The sequence below is a fragment of the Geotrypetes seraphini genome, chromosome 4 (genome assembly GCF_902459505.1).
Source record: "Geotrypetes seraphini chromosome 4, aGeoSer1.1, whole genome shotgun sequence".
NCBI lineage: Eukaryota > Metazoa > Chordata > Amphibia > Gymnophiona > Dermophiidae > Geotrypetes > Geotrypetes seraphini.
Window position 1 is genome coordinate 109,422,691 of NC_047087.1, and position 16,240 is coordinate 109,438,930.

The following is a 16,240-nucleotide window of genomic DNA, read 5'->3' on the forward strand; positions in this document are numbered from 1 at the left end:
CTCTCTCTCCTTCCCCACTACCCCAGGGTCCACGATCTCTCCCTTTCTTTTCCCAACTACCCTCCTATCCAGTATCTCTATCTCCCTCCACACCATCCCTTATGTCCAACTTCTCTCTCTTTCTGTTCCTTCCCTTCCTAAATCCCATTGTCCATCATCTCTCTTCCTCTCCTCTATTTTCAGACCCATTATTTCTTCCCCCCCAAAGTCCAGCATATGCATGTCTCTTTGAACCCCCCTTCCCTCCCTCCCTCCGTTTACTTCTACACCAGGGTCCCCCTCCCCTGGTCTGTCCCCCCCCTTGAAGGCCTGCACCTCCTCCTGAAGGCCTGTCCCCCCCCCCCAAAGGCCTGCATCGGTGCATCCCCTGAAGGCCTGCCAGCCTGTCCCCCCCTTTGAAGGCCTGCCAGCCTGTCCCCCGAAGGCCTGCTTGCCTGTTCCCCCTGAAGGCCTGTCCCCCCCCTTTGAAGGCCTACATCCCCCCGAAGGCCTGCCTGCCTGTTCCTCCTGAAGGCCTGTCCCCCCTTTGAAGGCCTGCATCGGTGCATCCCCCCGAAGGCCTGCCTGCCTGTCTCCCCCCTTTGAAGGCCTGCATCCCCCCAAAGGCATGCCTGCCTGTTCCCCCTGAAGGCCTGTCTCTCCCCTTTGAAGGCCTGCATCCCCCCCGAAGGCCTGCCTGCCTGTCCCCCCCTTTGAAGACCTGCATTCCCCCTGAAGGCCTACCTGCCTATCTCCTATGAAGGCCTGTACCCCCCTCCCACGGAAGGCTGCACCCCCCCCCCCCCCGGAAGGCTGCACCCCTCTCCGAAGGACTATCCCCCCTCCGGAAGGCCTGCGTATTCCTCCTGGCCTCCTGGAATCAATATTCCTAACTTCAGCAGCCTGCAATAAGATTGCTGGCGCTAGCGATCTTTGCAAGCTGCTGTACGGCTTTGGAGTGTCTTCTTTCTGCTGCGATCTTGCCCCTCCTCTGACATCACCTTGTAGAATCCGTTCCAGTCAGCAATGATTTTTTTTTTTTTTGGGGGGGGGGACATTATATACAGAATCAGGCCCTTACAGTATATTTACACCTATTCTGTGGCACACACAACGCCACCCTGGGAATACCTCTGCTCAGTTCAATTAACACTATGTGTACAAGCTATGTATGCATATTGAATGCATAGTTTTACAAGCACAGCTTTACTCATAGAAATTACTTTTTAAATTGTTCTCTGCTAAATATCAGTACTAAGCTGCTTCTGGTTTTCCCTGTCTGAAATCCCCCTGGAGGCATCTACGTTTTAGGCTTGTGAATGTAAGAGCCTAGTGAAAGTAGGAGCTTCATTCAGGAGCTCATCTCATTAAATTTCAAAGCAGCCAACTTATTTCATTTTATTAACGTTGTGAATCATTCCATGTAGTTTGGGGAGTGGACATGGGGAGCAACATCCTTGTGGGCGCTAATGTGGAATTGGTCCTCCTTCTCCCAGGACCAATATGACTTCCTTGTCCTCTGCTCCAGCACATAAAACAAACAAGTTTCCAAGTTTCGGAAGAGACTGAGCCATCTTTAAAGTTAATTCAAGCTTTCATCTTGGTTCCCTGACGCAGGATCGAAACGGGCCACGTTGGAACCTTTGACAAGATAAGTGCTTTGCATATCGTGCATGTGAATAGTAAGAAACAAGTTGACTGTGTGATGCAGCGAAAAAATGTTTTTCAACACTATTTAAACATATGCAGTGCCTGGGTGGTGAGGTGATATTCTTGGGGTTTGCCCCTTGTTTTTGCCTTCAAGTCTCTGAGCATATATATAGGGCTCCTTTTACAAAGGTGCGTTAGGGCCTTAACGTGCGGAATAGCATGCGCTAAAATGCCCCGCACGCTAGTCGCTACCGCCTCCTCTTGAGCAGGCGGTAGTTTTTCAGCTAGCGCGCACTATAGCGCGTGCTAATCCGGTGCATGCGTTAAAAACGCTAGAGCACCTTTGTAAAAGGAGCCCATAGTTTTTGATATACATTTTTTGATGAAAACATAAATAGTCATTGTTATGAAAATATTTGAATGCTTAATAGAGGAGTGACTTTTTGTATTGTAGTCAATCAAATAAATAGGCAAACTACAATGAGGGCTGAAAGTGATGTACATCACATAAGCAATATAATACAAACATATACATTTACAAAATTACATTACAATTATAAATATTCATATACAGGGTGACATATCATACAAATCATACAAAGTTTCCTCCTCACAAATTAGATGACTTTTACCAAAGTCCTGCCCAAATAGCCTGGTTTTGATATCACTTCTGAATTGCAAATAGTCAGACCCCAACCTAACCTCTATTGGCAATTACATTCCCAAGCCCTTTGAAAATCAGCCATTTATTACTCTTAGGTCTGTGTAATTTATAAGAATGTTAAAATTTGAAAACAATGAGGCAGCCCACCACTGGTTATATCAGGGTAGAGGGAGGAATGTGCTTTTCAGTAATAAATCAATCTCGAACGGGGCTGCTGTATCATGGAAGTACTTCAGAGTCCCACACAGAAGGACAGAAAGTTCTCAAATGGCCCCAAGTCACCTGGGACCAGACAAAGCCTGACCTGATTTTATCTAATCAGCCTCTAGGTCTGATTTCCTAAACAAAGGCAGAACTTGAATTAGCACAAATTTGAAACATGTGAACCATAGATTCCAGCTCTGGCTACCAAAGCGCACCACAACTCCATACAATAGTAAATGTCATCTGATAGGCACATAAAACCAAGACTTGCAAACCTATATCGAATGATCTGGAATCATCTGGTAGCTCTAAATATATCTATCTATCTGGGTCCCACTGCTAGTTGGGCTTTCAGGATACTAGCAATGTTTCTGCATGTACAGTATATTAATTATGGATATGCTGAAAAATCCAACTGGTTGTTGGGTCCTCAGAACAAGTTTTGTTAGCTCTGCTTAAGGAGGCCATCATAATAGTTATACAGGTTTATACATAGGGTGAAAAAACATGCAAGGGATTCAAGAATCTTTTGTTTTGGGTATTATTTTGGAAACTGAGAAATGATTTGGCCACTTCAACCATAAAAGTTTTACTCATACTCAATAATTATGGCACAGGTGTTAGTTTTAGCTAGTTAGATTATTATTATTATTATAGTAATGGAGGGTAATATTATAGCAGGCATTTACTGTATTTTGAGGCTGTTTTATAAAGACACATAGGTGTCTGTTCTGTTCTGTCCTGTCGTTGGAAGCTTGTCATTCTACCTTAAATCCAGGGGGTGACTGACTGCAAAGGGAAGCTGCTAAAAAGAAAAATATCAAAATGGCATACAGTGCACCATTATCACATACTCCTGGCACAAATGGTTTGGCTCCTCCTCCTCCAAGCTGCTCAGGTCTACAAAATCCCTTGCAGCTGTGGCTGCTCAAATCTAGCTGAAACTGGCCACACTGTAGAAGAGGCTACAAGAGCACACACAAATCAGCTATAGCTTTCCATTTCCATTGTGGTCATACTATCACATTCAACGACGCAAAGATCCTGTTGATGGCCTAGAAAGATAGAAGAGGTAGAAATAACAAGACACCCCCCACAACCTTAATGGAGACAAGGGTCAATGCTTGGCAACCACTCATACAATAAATTTAGCACCCACAAAATCAGCACTGAGGACCAACTTTTCCTGCCTTTAAAGAGTTTAAATGTGATTGGACAGACATTAACCAATCTAGACCTCTACATAAAATCCAGCACAGAGAGCTAACCACACAGCATCACACTGAAGAAAGCTACAGCAGAATTGGCTTTAATGTTGGTCAAGCACACCTGAACACGGTTCCACCCCAGACAGCTGCAAAAACCATGATTTCAGCCAAGAAAGCTTAAGATGCACATCTACACATAGGTCACACACATAGGTCACGTAAAAATACGTATGCACCTTCTTGTCACCTGATGCATTTTTATGCACTTAACCACTGGGGTAATTTTATAGGAGCTATTGTACATGCAGTAAATCATTTATAAAATTACTTCCACTGAAGACCATTTGCTATTTACAGGTGATACAGAATATTGTAGCTAGAATGGTGGAAGGATTACAGAGATAAGGAACATGTTACTCTGAGAAGCACAAGGAAGTCTATTTTCAGTCATTGTGCCCATTCAATGGAACATCTTAGTAGATGAGGTATGTTTCTTCCTCAAATACTTGCAATTTAGAAGGCTAAGAAAAGTGTGGCTTTTCCAGGAGGCCTTTGCTGAATGTGGGCGGATTGTTTACTATGGGGACATTTTAGGTTCATGCAGACTTTTGCCTTTTCTGTACATCATTTACACACACACACCCACACACACCAGGTAGAAAGAAAGTAACCAGTGTGTTAAAACAAGTCTGTACATGTTGTGATGTGTCTCAAGGTTACTGATGCATCGTTGCTGCTCAGTGCAAGTCTAACATTCCAAGAGACAGGATGTCAGAAGAGTCCTCGTGCGAATCAAGTAAGAAACTGCTAGATATGGAGCAGTGACAACATTTTTCATAAAAGATGGGAAAAAGCCAAAAAAGATCCTTGAATGTATGACTGCAGTTTATGGTGAGTCTGCTCCATCATCCTACAAAGGTAAAGTTTTGGAATAAGCAATTTAAGTGGGGTAGAGAGTCCATTGAAGATGACCATCACATTGGACCGTCTGTGTGTGGAAACAACGTCCACAGAAATGTACAAGAAAGTCGAAGATTTAATTTTGTCAGAAGAATTAAGGTTTCCCAAATAGCTGAAGAAATGGGTATCTCGGCAGGTACAGCTTAAAAAATAATTCATGAAAAGTTAGTGCAAGATGGGTTCCAAGAATGCTGACGCCATGTTAGAAGGCCACGAGGCTTCAGTGCTGTCAGGAGAATTTGGAGATGCTCCGTGAAGACCAAATGAATCTTTTTCATCGTTTATTAACTGGAGATGAGACTTGTGTCTATCACAGTCCAAAATGGAGTCAATACAGTGGAAGTACAAGTCATCCCCCACCCCAAAAATGTTCAAGACAGAAAAATCTGCAGGAGAAGTCATGGCAACTGTCTTCTAGGATGCTGGACTTTTGCTTCTGGAGTTCATGCTACACAAGACAAGCATAACTGGGGAGAATTACTCCAACAGAATGATTGCTTTGCGGGAGTCAATCAAGGACAAAAGACAAGGAAAACTCATAACAGGCATGCTGCTCATTCACGACAATGCGCCGGTGCCCATATCACGACAATCACTGGCTGACATCAGAGAATGTGGGTTTCAGCAGCTGTATCATCCACCCTACAGTCCTGACCTAGCTCCCTCAGATTATTTCCTGTTCCAGAGTTAAAGAAATCTCTCCAAGGACAACAATTTTCAAGTGAAGAAGACATCAAGGAAGCTGTGACGTTCTGGTTTGAAGGTCAAAGAGAATAATTCTTTTCAAAAGGGTTAAAGTCATTGCAGGAAAAGTGGATGAAGTGTATGGAGCTATCAGGGGGCTATATTGAAAAATAAAAGAAAATTTTCTTATTAAGGTAGATAAATTATTGAACGCTCCTCACCATCTATATCTATATATATAAATAAGAGTGAGAGAGAGATACTTGCACATGTATAAAATGCATAAATCAAAATAAATATTATCTCAAACTAACCAGGAGCTGCCTATGGCATCTCAGATATTAGAAGTAGTACCATCAGCTGACCAACACCAGGAGTGGGTAATTACTATTTCCTTATATACTTCTGAAATCTTGTGTGCACAGAGGCTGCAATTTTCTCTTAACTAGGACTAGCAGATCGCTCCAGGTCCTTAGACACAGGATGAGTCGTCCAGTTACTGTATATCCTCAATGCATCAATCAAATCCTACTTTCTGTAGTAAAAGTAGTAGCTAAGTCCTCAGATTAAAAAAAGGGTAAACATGGGACTAGCTGAGCCTGAGCCCAGTGGAGTTATTGTGCTTGTGCTAACTTTACCTTTAAATTTTGACTGTGGTATTTTCTCTTCCGAATAATGGATGGCTTGCAGGAAGCCAGTTACAGAAGGTCCCAAGGGCACATCTAGTCCAGCTGCCAATCTTTCTTTCGGTAACCAGATCGCTTGTCTCTTTCTACGTTCTGCAGTTCCGCACGTGCTACCTACACATTTTAAACTCCACCTAGTGCCCTTTCAAGTTTGGTCTTTTTTTTCTCTTAGCATTTTGCTGAAGTGCTTAAGGGGTTGTGGGTTTAGAGAGACACACACAGATAAAGGGGTGGAGAGTTTGTGATAGAGGCAGAGGAAGTACATTACAGCATGTCCCCATGTTTGGGCAGATCAGTGGTGGTGTGAATGTATCTTTCTCTCTCTCACACACACCCTCTCCTCTCTGAATCCTGTACGCTGGGAAGGACTATATCTGTTTAGATTTGTGTCTATATTTAAACCCTGATTGCTTGCCTCCCCCCCCCCCCTTCTCTCCCTCCTTCCCTTCTTGTTCTGACAGTGCTGGGCTGGTTATTGTGTAGGTCACTGGCTGAGCTCTCTTACTGCACCCTCTCATCCGTCACTCTGAAGAAATTTTACCGCACCGGCAAAAGGGAGATTTTAGAGAGGACTCATCAGAAGAAACAGATAAAAAAGGGTGTGGGGGAAGGATTATTCTTTTCCAGAGGAGACCCCCCTGCATCCAGAAACAAATGGAGGTAATTTTTCTTTTTTTTAATGCTGCAGCAGTTTTTATGGGATGTTTTTGACCTGTGAGGGGTAATGATTGTTCTGCCTGAAGCACAAGCATTCAGCCTGTTGGTTTCCTGGTGAAGAGCAGGTCACTCCTACAGGTATTCGAGTAAGGGAGAAGAGTTGAAATATACAGTCACTCATATAACATAACATAACTTTATTCTTCTATACCCATAACCAAATGATTTTCTAGGCTGTTTACACAGAAGAAGGCTGGACAATCAGCGAAATACAAATAGTTAAAAAATACAACAGTTACTTAGATATACTCAAAATAGAGTTTTGCTAACAATAATACCCACATTTAAGAAATAAATTTGTCAGACAGCTCTGACTTAAGTTCTTTACGAAATGCACCATAAGACAACATAGCTCCACCAATGTATTTACCCAGCCAAAATTGCTGTTTACCTGCTTGAAATGCGAGAGTCTTATCCCGCCCAGGGCCCATTTTCAACAAATTTACTGCAGTAGTCACTTGAAAGGATAACATAAAGTTTAAGCATCTCTGCTCAGGGTAGGTATAGCTTTCCAGGATGTTTCTATGAATATAACCGTAAGTTTACAAGTTACTTTATAAACGAAGCTGGGTATTAGGCGCCCTAAGCAAACCTGCACTCTTGTGCTCTCCCTTAATTTTCAGGCCTTAGACCCTCCTGAGATTTTGATAATTGAACTCAGCAATTGTGATGGCCCTAACACCATGCCTCGGATAATAAAATCTGTAAAAATACATAACAGGACACAGTATTTTTAAATGTGAAAACTTTGTTTCATATACATATGTGGTCATGATCAAGGTGGGTAAACGGGCTATTTGAAAAGTGCCCATGCTCTCCGAAAGTAAATATAAACACCCGATGGTTCTTTGAGTTTGGGTGGCTGTCGGGACCTATTGTTGTTCTTCCCTGCTCCCCAGAAGCCATAGGCGACTCTGGTCTGTGTAATAAGATTAGCCATGTTTATGATTCTTATGTATGAGGAATTGATCACTGGAGCAATCAGGAGACTCGGTAGATGCTTCACAGATTATATAGGAAATAGCTGCTTGATTTTATTATCATTTGTGTGTAATAAACCTGATAACATCCAGTCCATCTACTCCACTTATTCCTGCAGTCTAGAGTGCAGGACATTTGCTTCATGGGAAATAACATGCAAGTCAACAAACCCATTTATTACATACTGCACAGTCAAAGGATCTAGCTTTATTAGAGCTACCATAGTGCTGTGGGCTGAGGCATCTGCAACTTCATAACTTCACTGCTTTTAGTAGGCTCTGTGACCTGACTACGAAAACCCAAAGAAGCCAAAGCATATGCAAGTCTCTTGTATTAAAAAACAATGGGTGTAGAACAGTGGTCTCAAACTCAAACCCTTTGCAGGGCCACATTTTGGATACTTGGAGGGCCTCAGAAAAAAATAGTTAATGTCTTAATAAAGAAATGACAATTTTGCATAAGGTAAAACTTTTTATGGTTTATAAATCTTTCCTTTTGGCTAAGTCGTAATAATAATATTGTAATTTATAGCTAAAGAGACATATGATCAAGAAACTGTTTTATTTTACTTTTGTGATTATGTTAAACATACCAAGGGCCTCAAAATAGTATCTGGCAGGCCGCATGTGGCCCCCCAGGCTGCGAGTTTGAGACCACTGGTGTAAAACATAAGAAACTCCTGTCTGAAAAGAGGGCCTTTGGTACACACTACAGACTGTGCTGGAAAGATGCATGGTATTGACTCAGTTAAAATATTCTTTTTAAAAACTTACACTTGAGAAAAATGTAGCGGACAGCTGGACAGGAATCTGTGCATTGTCTTGGAGTGCTAGCAGTAAACCTGTGCAGTTTTATTCCTAGTAAACGAGCTGCTCTTTGAATCTTGTTAAGAATAGGGCTGACTTGGATCATCCCTGGCAGGCTTATCCAGGTCTGGTTTTGCTTCATTGTAAGTACAGAATGATAGCTCTTGGCTTTCACAAAGAACTTAGAACTGAAGAATATATCTACAATAATAACAATTCATTGTAATGTCTTAATTATAGTTATTTGAGAGTGAATATAAGTAAGTTTTCATTTATTGCAGGTAGACTTCTGTTTTACTGTATTCTTACAAAATGTCTAGTGAATATAGTAGTAGAGTGTACTTTTCATGTCTGTTTGTTTTGTCAACCTGACTATGTATGTTTTAGAGCAGTGCTTCTCAACTCGGTCCTGGAGTACCCCCTTGCCAGTCAGGGTTTCAGGATATCCACAATAAATATGCATAAACTTGGTTTGCATATGCCTCCTCCATTATATACAAATTTCTTTCATGCATATTCATTGTGGAAATCCTGCAAACCTGATTGGCAAGGGGGTACTCCTGGACTGAGTTGAGAAACACTGTTTTGGAGAAACCCGCTCAGAACTGTGGATGTAGCAGGATACAAATTTTTAAATAAATAAGTTAGATGTAAGTGGTGAATTGTTAATCAACATGTTGCTATTTAAAAATTCAATTACGATTTGAACTGAAAATATAGGGGTGCAATTGGTCAGCCTTCTTGCAGTTCTGCAGTTTAAGCAAAATGCACTATCTGCCTTATATCAGAGAGATCCTTTTCCACCAGGGGTGCACAAGTTCAGTTCTTGAAAGCTGCCAACTAGTCGTGTTTCTAGAATACCTTTAATAAATAAATAGGGTTACCATATTTGTGAAGACAAAAATGTGGACACATGGCCCTGCCCCCAGCCCCACCCCTCTCCTACGCGGTTGCCAGCCGTGTGCAGTCAGGGCCATTTAGCATGTCCCCCTTCCCTTTCATCCAGTGTCTTCCCCATTCTCCCATCCAGCATTCCCCCTCTCCCCCTTTTCCTTCCAGGGTCCCCTTTTTCTCTCCCATCCTTCCATTTAGCATGACACACTCTCTCTCCCCATCCTTCCATCTAGCTTCTCCACTCTATCTCTTTTCAATCCAGGGTTCCCTTTTTTTCCCCCTCCTTTCATTTAGTATGACCCCTCTCTCTCCTACCTCATCCTTCCATCCAGCATCTCCCTGACCTCCCTACTCTTTGATCCAGTTGTTCTCATCAGCCTCTTTCCCATTCCCCTACCCTTGTTACCTCCTTGGCTTCTGTTCCTTCCTGCTTCTGCTTCCGATGCAGGACCGCTCTGCTGAGGTACTTGCTGTTGGCTGTGCCGGTCTTTTGCCCCCTCTGATGTCAGTTCCTGTTCCAGGGCAGAGGACTGGCATGGCCAACAGTCGCAGCGCACGCTTCAGCAGAGTGGCCCCACGCGTATTTCTTCTTGCTCTCGCCACAATCTGGATAAAAGCAGAAAAATAAAAAAAGCCACCCAGACACCCAACAGAGCCCTCAAAAAGAGGACATATCTAGAGAAACCTGGACATCTGGTAACCCTAAATATGTATAAGGCTGATTTGCATGCAAAGAAGGCAATGGACATGCAGATCTATTTCTTGGATATTTTGAAAACTAGTTTGCTATCCTCAAGGGCTGAAATTGTGCACCTCTCCCTACTTCATTCCCAAAACCATGCAGAGGGAGTGTTTCAGATCTAGAAATGTACATTTACCCTAACCCTTTGCTGGGGGAACTGCACACTTTGAACAGCTGCATTAATACAGGAGCAATTTCTGCAGAGGCTGAATTTCGGTACACTGCTTTGTTCTGCAAATTTCAAAGGAACTTAGTGGGTTTGGCACATTAACTGTCATTTAATAAACTTCCCATTTATCATACTCCTTATGTATGTAATTGCTTCACTGCCATATTAAGCTGTACTGTAACACTGTCAAAGAGGATGTTGCAACATACTGCAAGCTAACTTCGGTGGAAAGAAAAGATCACAGGGCCAAGAAATCTAGCAAAAATTCTCAGGGTGGAAATTAGCTTTATGGTGCCTGAAACAAGATGGCTAATTCTAAAGGAAACGTTGAAATTGAAGAATTAGCAGGACATCTGACATTCTGGTGCAATATGGCGGTCATAGAGATTCCCTGCTGGAGGAGCTAGAAATAACACACTTTGTGAAAGATGTGATATTCTGGTGTACTGTGATGGTGGGGATATCCTGCTGTATTTGATGGGTGATAAAACAATATGCAGATAACTGTTTTTGTTTTAGAACTCCGTTACCAGTCTAGATTGCTGTGTCTCTCTTCTTCCAACACCAGGAGACAGTTGTTTGTATGTCTATAGAGATGCTAAGTTACCTAGTTCCAGACAGTCCTGGTTTTGAACTTTTATCACAAAGCAGTATGGGATATGTTCTACTTGACCCCGCCCATTGACTACAGCTGCTCTTTGCTGTCCCTAGAAGCTGCTTCACTAGGCACATTGACTATCACTGACTGGCAGATGCTCAAAAGCTTACCCTGCAAGCAAGACTGGTTGTAGCCAGTCTAACTTGCATGTTAGTTCAGTCTCCAATGCACAAAAGGGCTCTCAGTGGCTTTTACCCAGGGTTACCAGACGCCGCACTTATCCAGACATGCTCTCTTTTTAGAGGACTGTCCAGGCGTCAGGACAGCTTTTCAAAACTCGGCACTTTGTCCAGGTTTTGAAAAGCGTTGAGATCGGGGCCATGTCTGGAGGGCATCTGCGCATGCGCACATATAAGAACATAAGAACATAACATAAGAGTTGCCTCCGCCGAGGCAGACCAGAGGTCCATCACGCCTAGCAGTCCGCTCCCGCGGCGGCCCATCACGTCACATCCACTCATACGCAGATGTTCTCCAGATGTGGCCCCGAAGAGATGAGGGTTGGGGGGTGGAAAAAGACAGGGCTGTGGATGGAACAAGGCGGGATAGCAAAAGTTTGGTAACCCTACTTTTACCATTGACTGTAACAGCCATTGAGAATCCTATGCAAATGCATTACAAGGAGCTCATTAAAATGAGCACTCCATGTAATGCACACAGCAAGGAATGCCCACCTTTTAGCGTGCAAACATTTCCAGCAGGTTTGGAGCCTCAGTAGCACGAAAGTAGGAGCATTTTGCTTCAAATTAGTCTGCAAGAGTGACCATTGCGTTTTTTGTGTGTGTCTGATGCCTAAATGCTGCATCTAAAATCGCTGTGGAACTCAACATTTAAAAAGACTCCCAAACTCGTTTTAGCAACAGAGGCTTTAGCTGCAACTGGAAGGAAATTGTTTGTACCCTTGTTGCTGCTTGTCTCTTGTTCAGAGCTCCAGCAATCACGGCTCTGCACTCTACTGGGCTTGCACACAAGAACTGTGCCTACTGAACAACTCTTGTGATCAGGCACTAGGTATGTTTCTCCCCCTTTTACCGCCAATGCACAACACATACAGCGTGCATGTAATTTGCATACTGTTGATATTGAGCATCATCCAGTAAAACACAAACACCGTGTAATCCGATGTTTTGTATCAGTTTGTGGAGTTCTGTGCATCTGCCCCTTAATAAGCTTGCCATTTACCATACTGCTTATGCAAGTCCCATGATGCACCAGGATGTGGTGGACAGAAATCTAGGCCAGTCCCAGAATCCTGTGTCCATATCCTGGTGCAACCTCTGAAGGGTTCTATAGCTCAGTGTTTTTCAACCGCTGTTCCGCGGCACACTAGTGTGCCGCGAGATGTTGCCTGGTGTGCCGTACGGTCAGGGCCGCCATCAGGGCAGTACCACCAGTCTAGGGAGAGGGGCGGTCCGCCCCACGTGGACAGAGAGAGCTGGACAGGGGACCCGCGGAGTTCAATACATCTCGAGTAGAGGTCTGCACGGGAACGGGGATCGCGGGGATCCCGCGGGTCCCGCGGGGATCCCGCGGGTTCCCCCCCTGGCCCACGGGACTCCCACGGGGACGCCCCCTGGCCCACGGGACTCCCACGGGGATGCCCCCCTGACCCACGGGACTCCCACGGGGACGCCCCCTTGCCCACGGGACTCCCACGGGGATGAAAACAACCTACCTAAATTCTGGCGATGCAAGCATGCAGCTTACAAGTCTGGCATCGCGTCGGGAAATAGCCATGTTGAGCAGTGAGCTCAGCACGTACACAGATGAAAGCCTTGCTTGCTGATTGGTCCGGCGGCCCCGCCCCACCGTGCCGCCGGACCAATCAGCAAGCAAGGCTTTCATCTGTGTACGTGCTGAGCTCACTGCTCAGCATGGCTATTTCCCGACGCGGGCATTAGGCTGTTTTTTGTCATTTCGGGTGGGGGATGGCAGCGGCAGCAGCAGCCTGAAAAAGAAATCATCCTGGCCGGGTTCGGTGTCATGCTCCGGAGCTTCTACAGCCTTCCTATCTCCCTCTCCCTTCTACCTGCGGCTCTCTTCGGCAACTCAGCAGCAACGATCGACACAAGCTTCTGGCGTCGGGGCCTACCCTCTGCGAGTCCCGCTTGTTTCAACTTCCTTTTTCCACAAAGGTGGGACTCGTAGAGGGAAGGCCTCGATGTCGGCAGCTTGTCTTGATCACCGCTGCTGACGAGTTGCTTAAGAGAGCCGCGGAGCAGGGGGGTGTTGCCAGGTGCAGGTAGAAGGGAGAGGGCCAGATGCAGGACTCGTGGGTGAGGGAGGAGAAGAGAGAGGGGAGAGAAACAAAAGGAAATATTTCATACTGGGCTGGGCCGGAGTGGAGAGAGGGTGGAAAGATTCTGGCTACAGGGTGCAGTAACAAAGGAAAAGGGGGGAAAGCTGAAAATGGAGATAGTGACACAAAGAAGAGAAAGGGTAAGCAGGACCTTCTGAATAAGGATAGAGATACAGAGGGGACATGAAGAGGAGGTGAAATAGAGACATAGAAGTAATGCTGAAAAAGTGTGTGTGGGGGGGGGGAGATAAAGACATTGAAAGGGCAAATGGTGAATATGGGGTAAAGACAAGGACAGAGACAAATGAAGATTCTGAAAAAGTGGTGAGATAGGGATATAGGTGAGATGGACACAAAGAAGGGTGATGCTGGAAAATAGGTGGAATGGTAATTCTGACAGACACAGAAGGGAAATGCTGGATCAAGGAGAGATGGGGCTCAGGCTGGATGGAATGAGGAGAAATGCCTTGTTGGCCCGGAACTTCCTCTCCTACGTCAGAATTGACGTCAGGGAGCGGAATGCTGGTCAGCGCGACGCTTCTGCAGGGAAAGCTTGGGACAGCGGTGGCTTGGGGACTATTCCCCGATGGCGGTGGCAGCAAACCGAGTGGCTTGGGGGAGGGCACGGAGAAAGAAAGAAAGGGGGCAGACAGAGAGACAGAAAGAAGGGGGAACAGGGAGACAGAAAGAAAAAGTTGGGGGAGAGAATGAGGTCTGGAGGAGAGGAAACATACAGGAGGCTGAAAGAAAGGAAGAAAGATTGGATGCACAGTCAGAAGAAGAAAGTGCAACCAGAGACTCATGAAATCACCAAACAGCAAAGATAGGAAAAATGATTTTATTTTCAATTTAGTGATCAAAATGTGTCTGTTTTGAGAATTTATATCTGCTGTCTATATTTTGCACTATGGCTCCCTTTTACTAAACCGCAATATTGTTTTTTAGCGCAGGGAGCCTATGAGCATTGAGAGCAGCGCGAGGCATTCAGCGTAACTCCCTGTGCTAAAACCTACTATTGTGGTTTAGTAAAAAGGGAGGGGGTGTATTTGTCTATTTTTGTATTTTGTTACCGAGGTGACATTGCATAGAGTCATCTGCCTTGGGAAATGTATATGACAGATATCTTTGTTTTGTGTTCAAAAGAAAAGGAAATGCATTTCTGGTTTTATTTCTACAGTGTTGAAGTACTTGTTGGCCCTTGCTGTGACTGGTGGGGATCCCCAAGCACCGCCAGCAGAGGACCTCCTCTAGAGATGGTCAGAACTCCCCTCCACCAAGCGCAGCAGTCGCTGGCAGCATCCATGAGCCACTGAGGTGCCAGCATCTGTGACTCAGGGACGCTACTGCTGCCTGCCAAGCTTGGCAAAAGGGACCCCAGGCCAACTGCAAAGGAAGTCCTCAGCTGACAGTTTGTGGGTTCTCATCAGCTGAGTATTTATATTTTATATTTACATTAGAGGTTCTGGTAGAAACCCATTTACAAAGTATGTATTCTTCCCAATTAATATTTCCAAATTAATAGTCTCTTTGCTTATTTGTAAATGGGTCTCTACCAGAGCCTTTAATTCAGTAGCATAATTAAATAAAATAACTATTTCTGAAGTTTATAGGGAAGGATGGTGACGGAGGGGATTCCTCACGGGGACGGGTGGGGACGGAGGGGATTCCTCGCGGGGACGGGTGGGGACGGAGGGGATTCCTCGCGGGGACGGGTGGGGACGGAGGGATTCCTCACGGGGACGGGTGGGGACGGAGGGATTCCTCACGGGGACGGGTGGGGATGGGTGGGATTTTGGCGGGGACGGGTGGGATTTCTGTCCCCGCACAACTCTCTAATCTCGAGCCGCGAGGCTCGTCTTCTGTTCCTGCCTGCCCTGCAGCTAACATATAGCCGATCGCAAGCGTTCCCCGATGTCAGCGCTGACGTCGGAGGGAGGGCTTAAGCAAAGCCTGCCCTCCGACGTCAGCGCTGACGTCGGAGAATACTTCCGTTCGGCTATTTGTGTGCGGCAGGGCAGACAGGAAGCAGAAGACAAGCCTCGCGGCTTGAGCTTCGTTTTGCTGAGAAAGTTGCAAAGATGGGCTGGTAGGCAAACACGGAACACAAAAGGGGGGAGGGAGTGCGTTTTGGACACAAGGCATGAACTTGGGAGAGAGGAAGGGAGGGAAAGAGATGCTGAGGTGGGGGAGGGAATGCGTTTTTGGACACAGAAGAAATGGACTTGGGAGAGAGGAAGGGAGGGAAAGAGATGCTGAGGTGGGGGAGGGAATGCGTTTTTGGACACAAGAAATGGACTTGGGAGAGAGGAAGGGAGGGAAAGAGATGCTGAGGTGGGGGAGGGAATGAGTGTTTGGACACAGAAGGCATGGACTTTGGAGAGAGGAAAGGAGGGAAAGAGATGGTTGTGTACACGGGGAATAGAAGAAAGGATAATTTTTGGTCATAGGGAGGGAGTGAGGTACAGATAGTGGCATACCAGGGTGGGGGGGGGGGCGGTCTGCCCCACCCCGGGTTTACATCCCAAGGGGGTGCACAGCTGGCCACCCTCCAGTGTTGTCCCTAGGCCGGCAAACTGCGGCTCTTTAGCCACTTGAGTGCCACCGCCGCCAACGGTGTTGTTGGCGGTGGCAGCATTATAAAATACTTTCTTTGTGTTTATTTGATTCCTATTCAAGAGAATTACTTTATATATAGTCAATATAGGCACAGAGTTAAATTTTTTAACATTTTCTAATGGTGGTGTGCCTCGTGATTTTTTTCATGAAACAAGTGTGCCTTTGCCCAAAAAAAGGTTGAAAAACACTGCTATAGCTGGTGAGCAGCAGGTGGAGCTCCATCTTCAGGCATGAGGCAGGTTTTGAATTGCCTTCCCTTTCCCTGCCCCTCCCCTCCCCCCCAAAAAAAAAAGAAATCTGAAGATCATCTCTGTGAAAGATTT

The 16,240-nt window shown here is 45.3% G+C and overlaps 1 protein-coding gene across 1 annotated transcript in view; it reads left to right on the forward strand.

The window, feature by feature from the left end:
- The first annotated feature begins 3,499 nt into the window (after positions 1–3,499).
- The window catches only part of RCSD1 (RCSD domain containing 1), a 66,918-nt gene continuing 54,177 nt past the window's right edge, over positions 3,500–16,240 (forward strand). The window contains exons 1-2 of the mRNA XM_033942189.1: positions 3,500–4,190; positions 6,497–6,695. Of these exons, the coding sequence (XP_033798080.1) occupies positions 6,690–6,695 (6 nt within the window). The 5' untranslated portion in view covers positions 3,500–4,190; positions 6,497–6,689. The remainder of the gene's footprint in view (positions 4,191–6,496; positions 6,696–16,240) is intronic.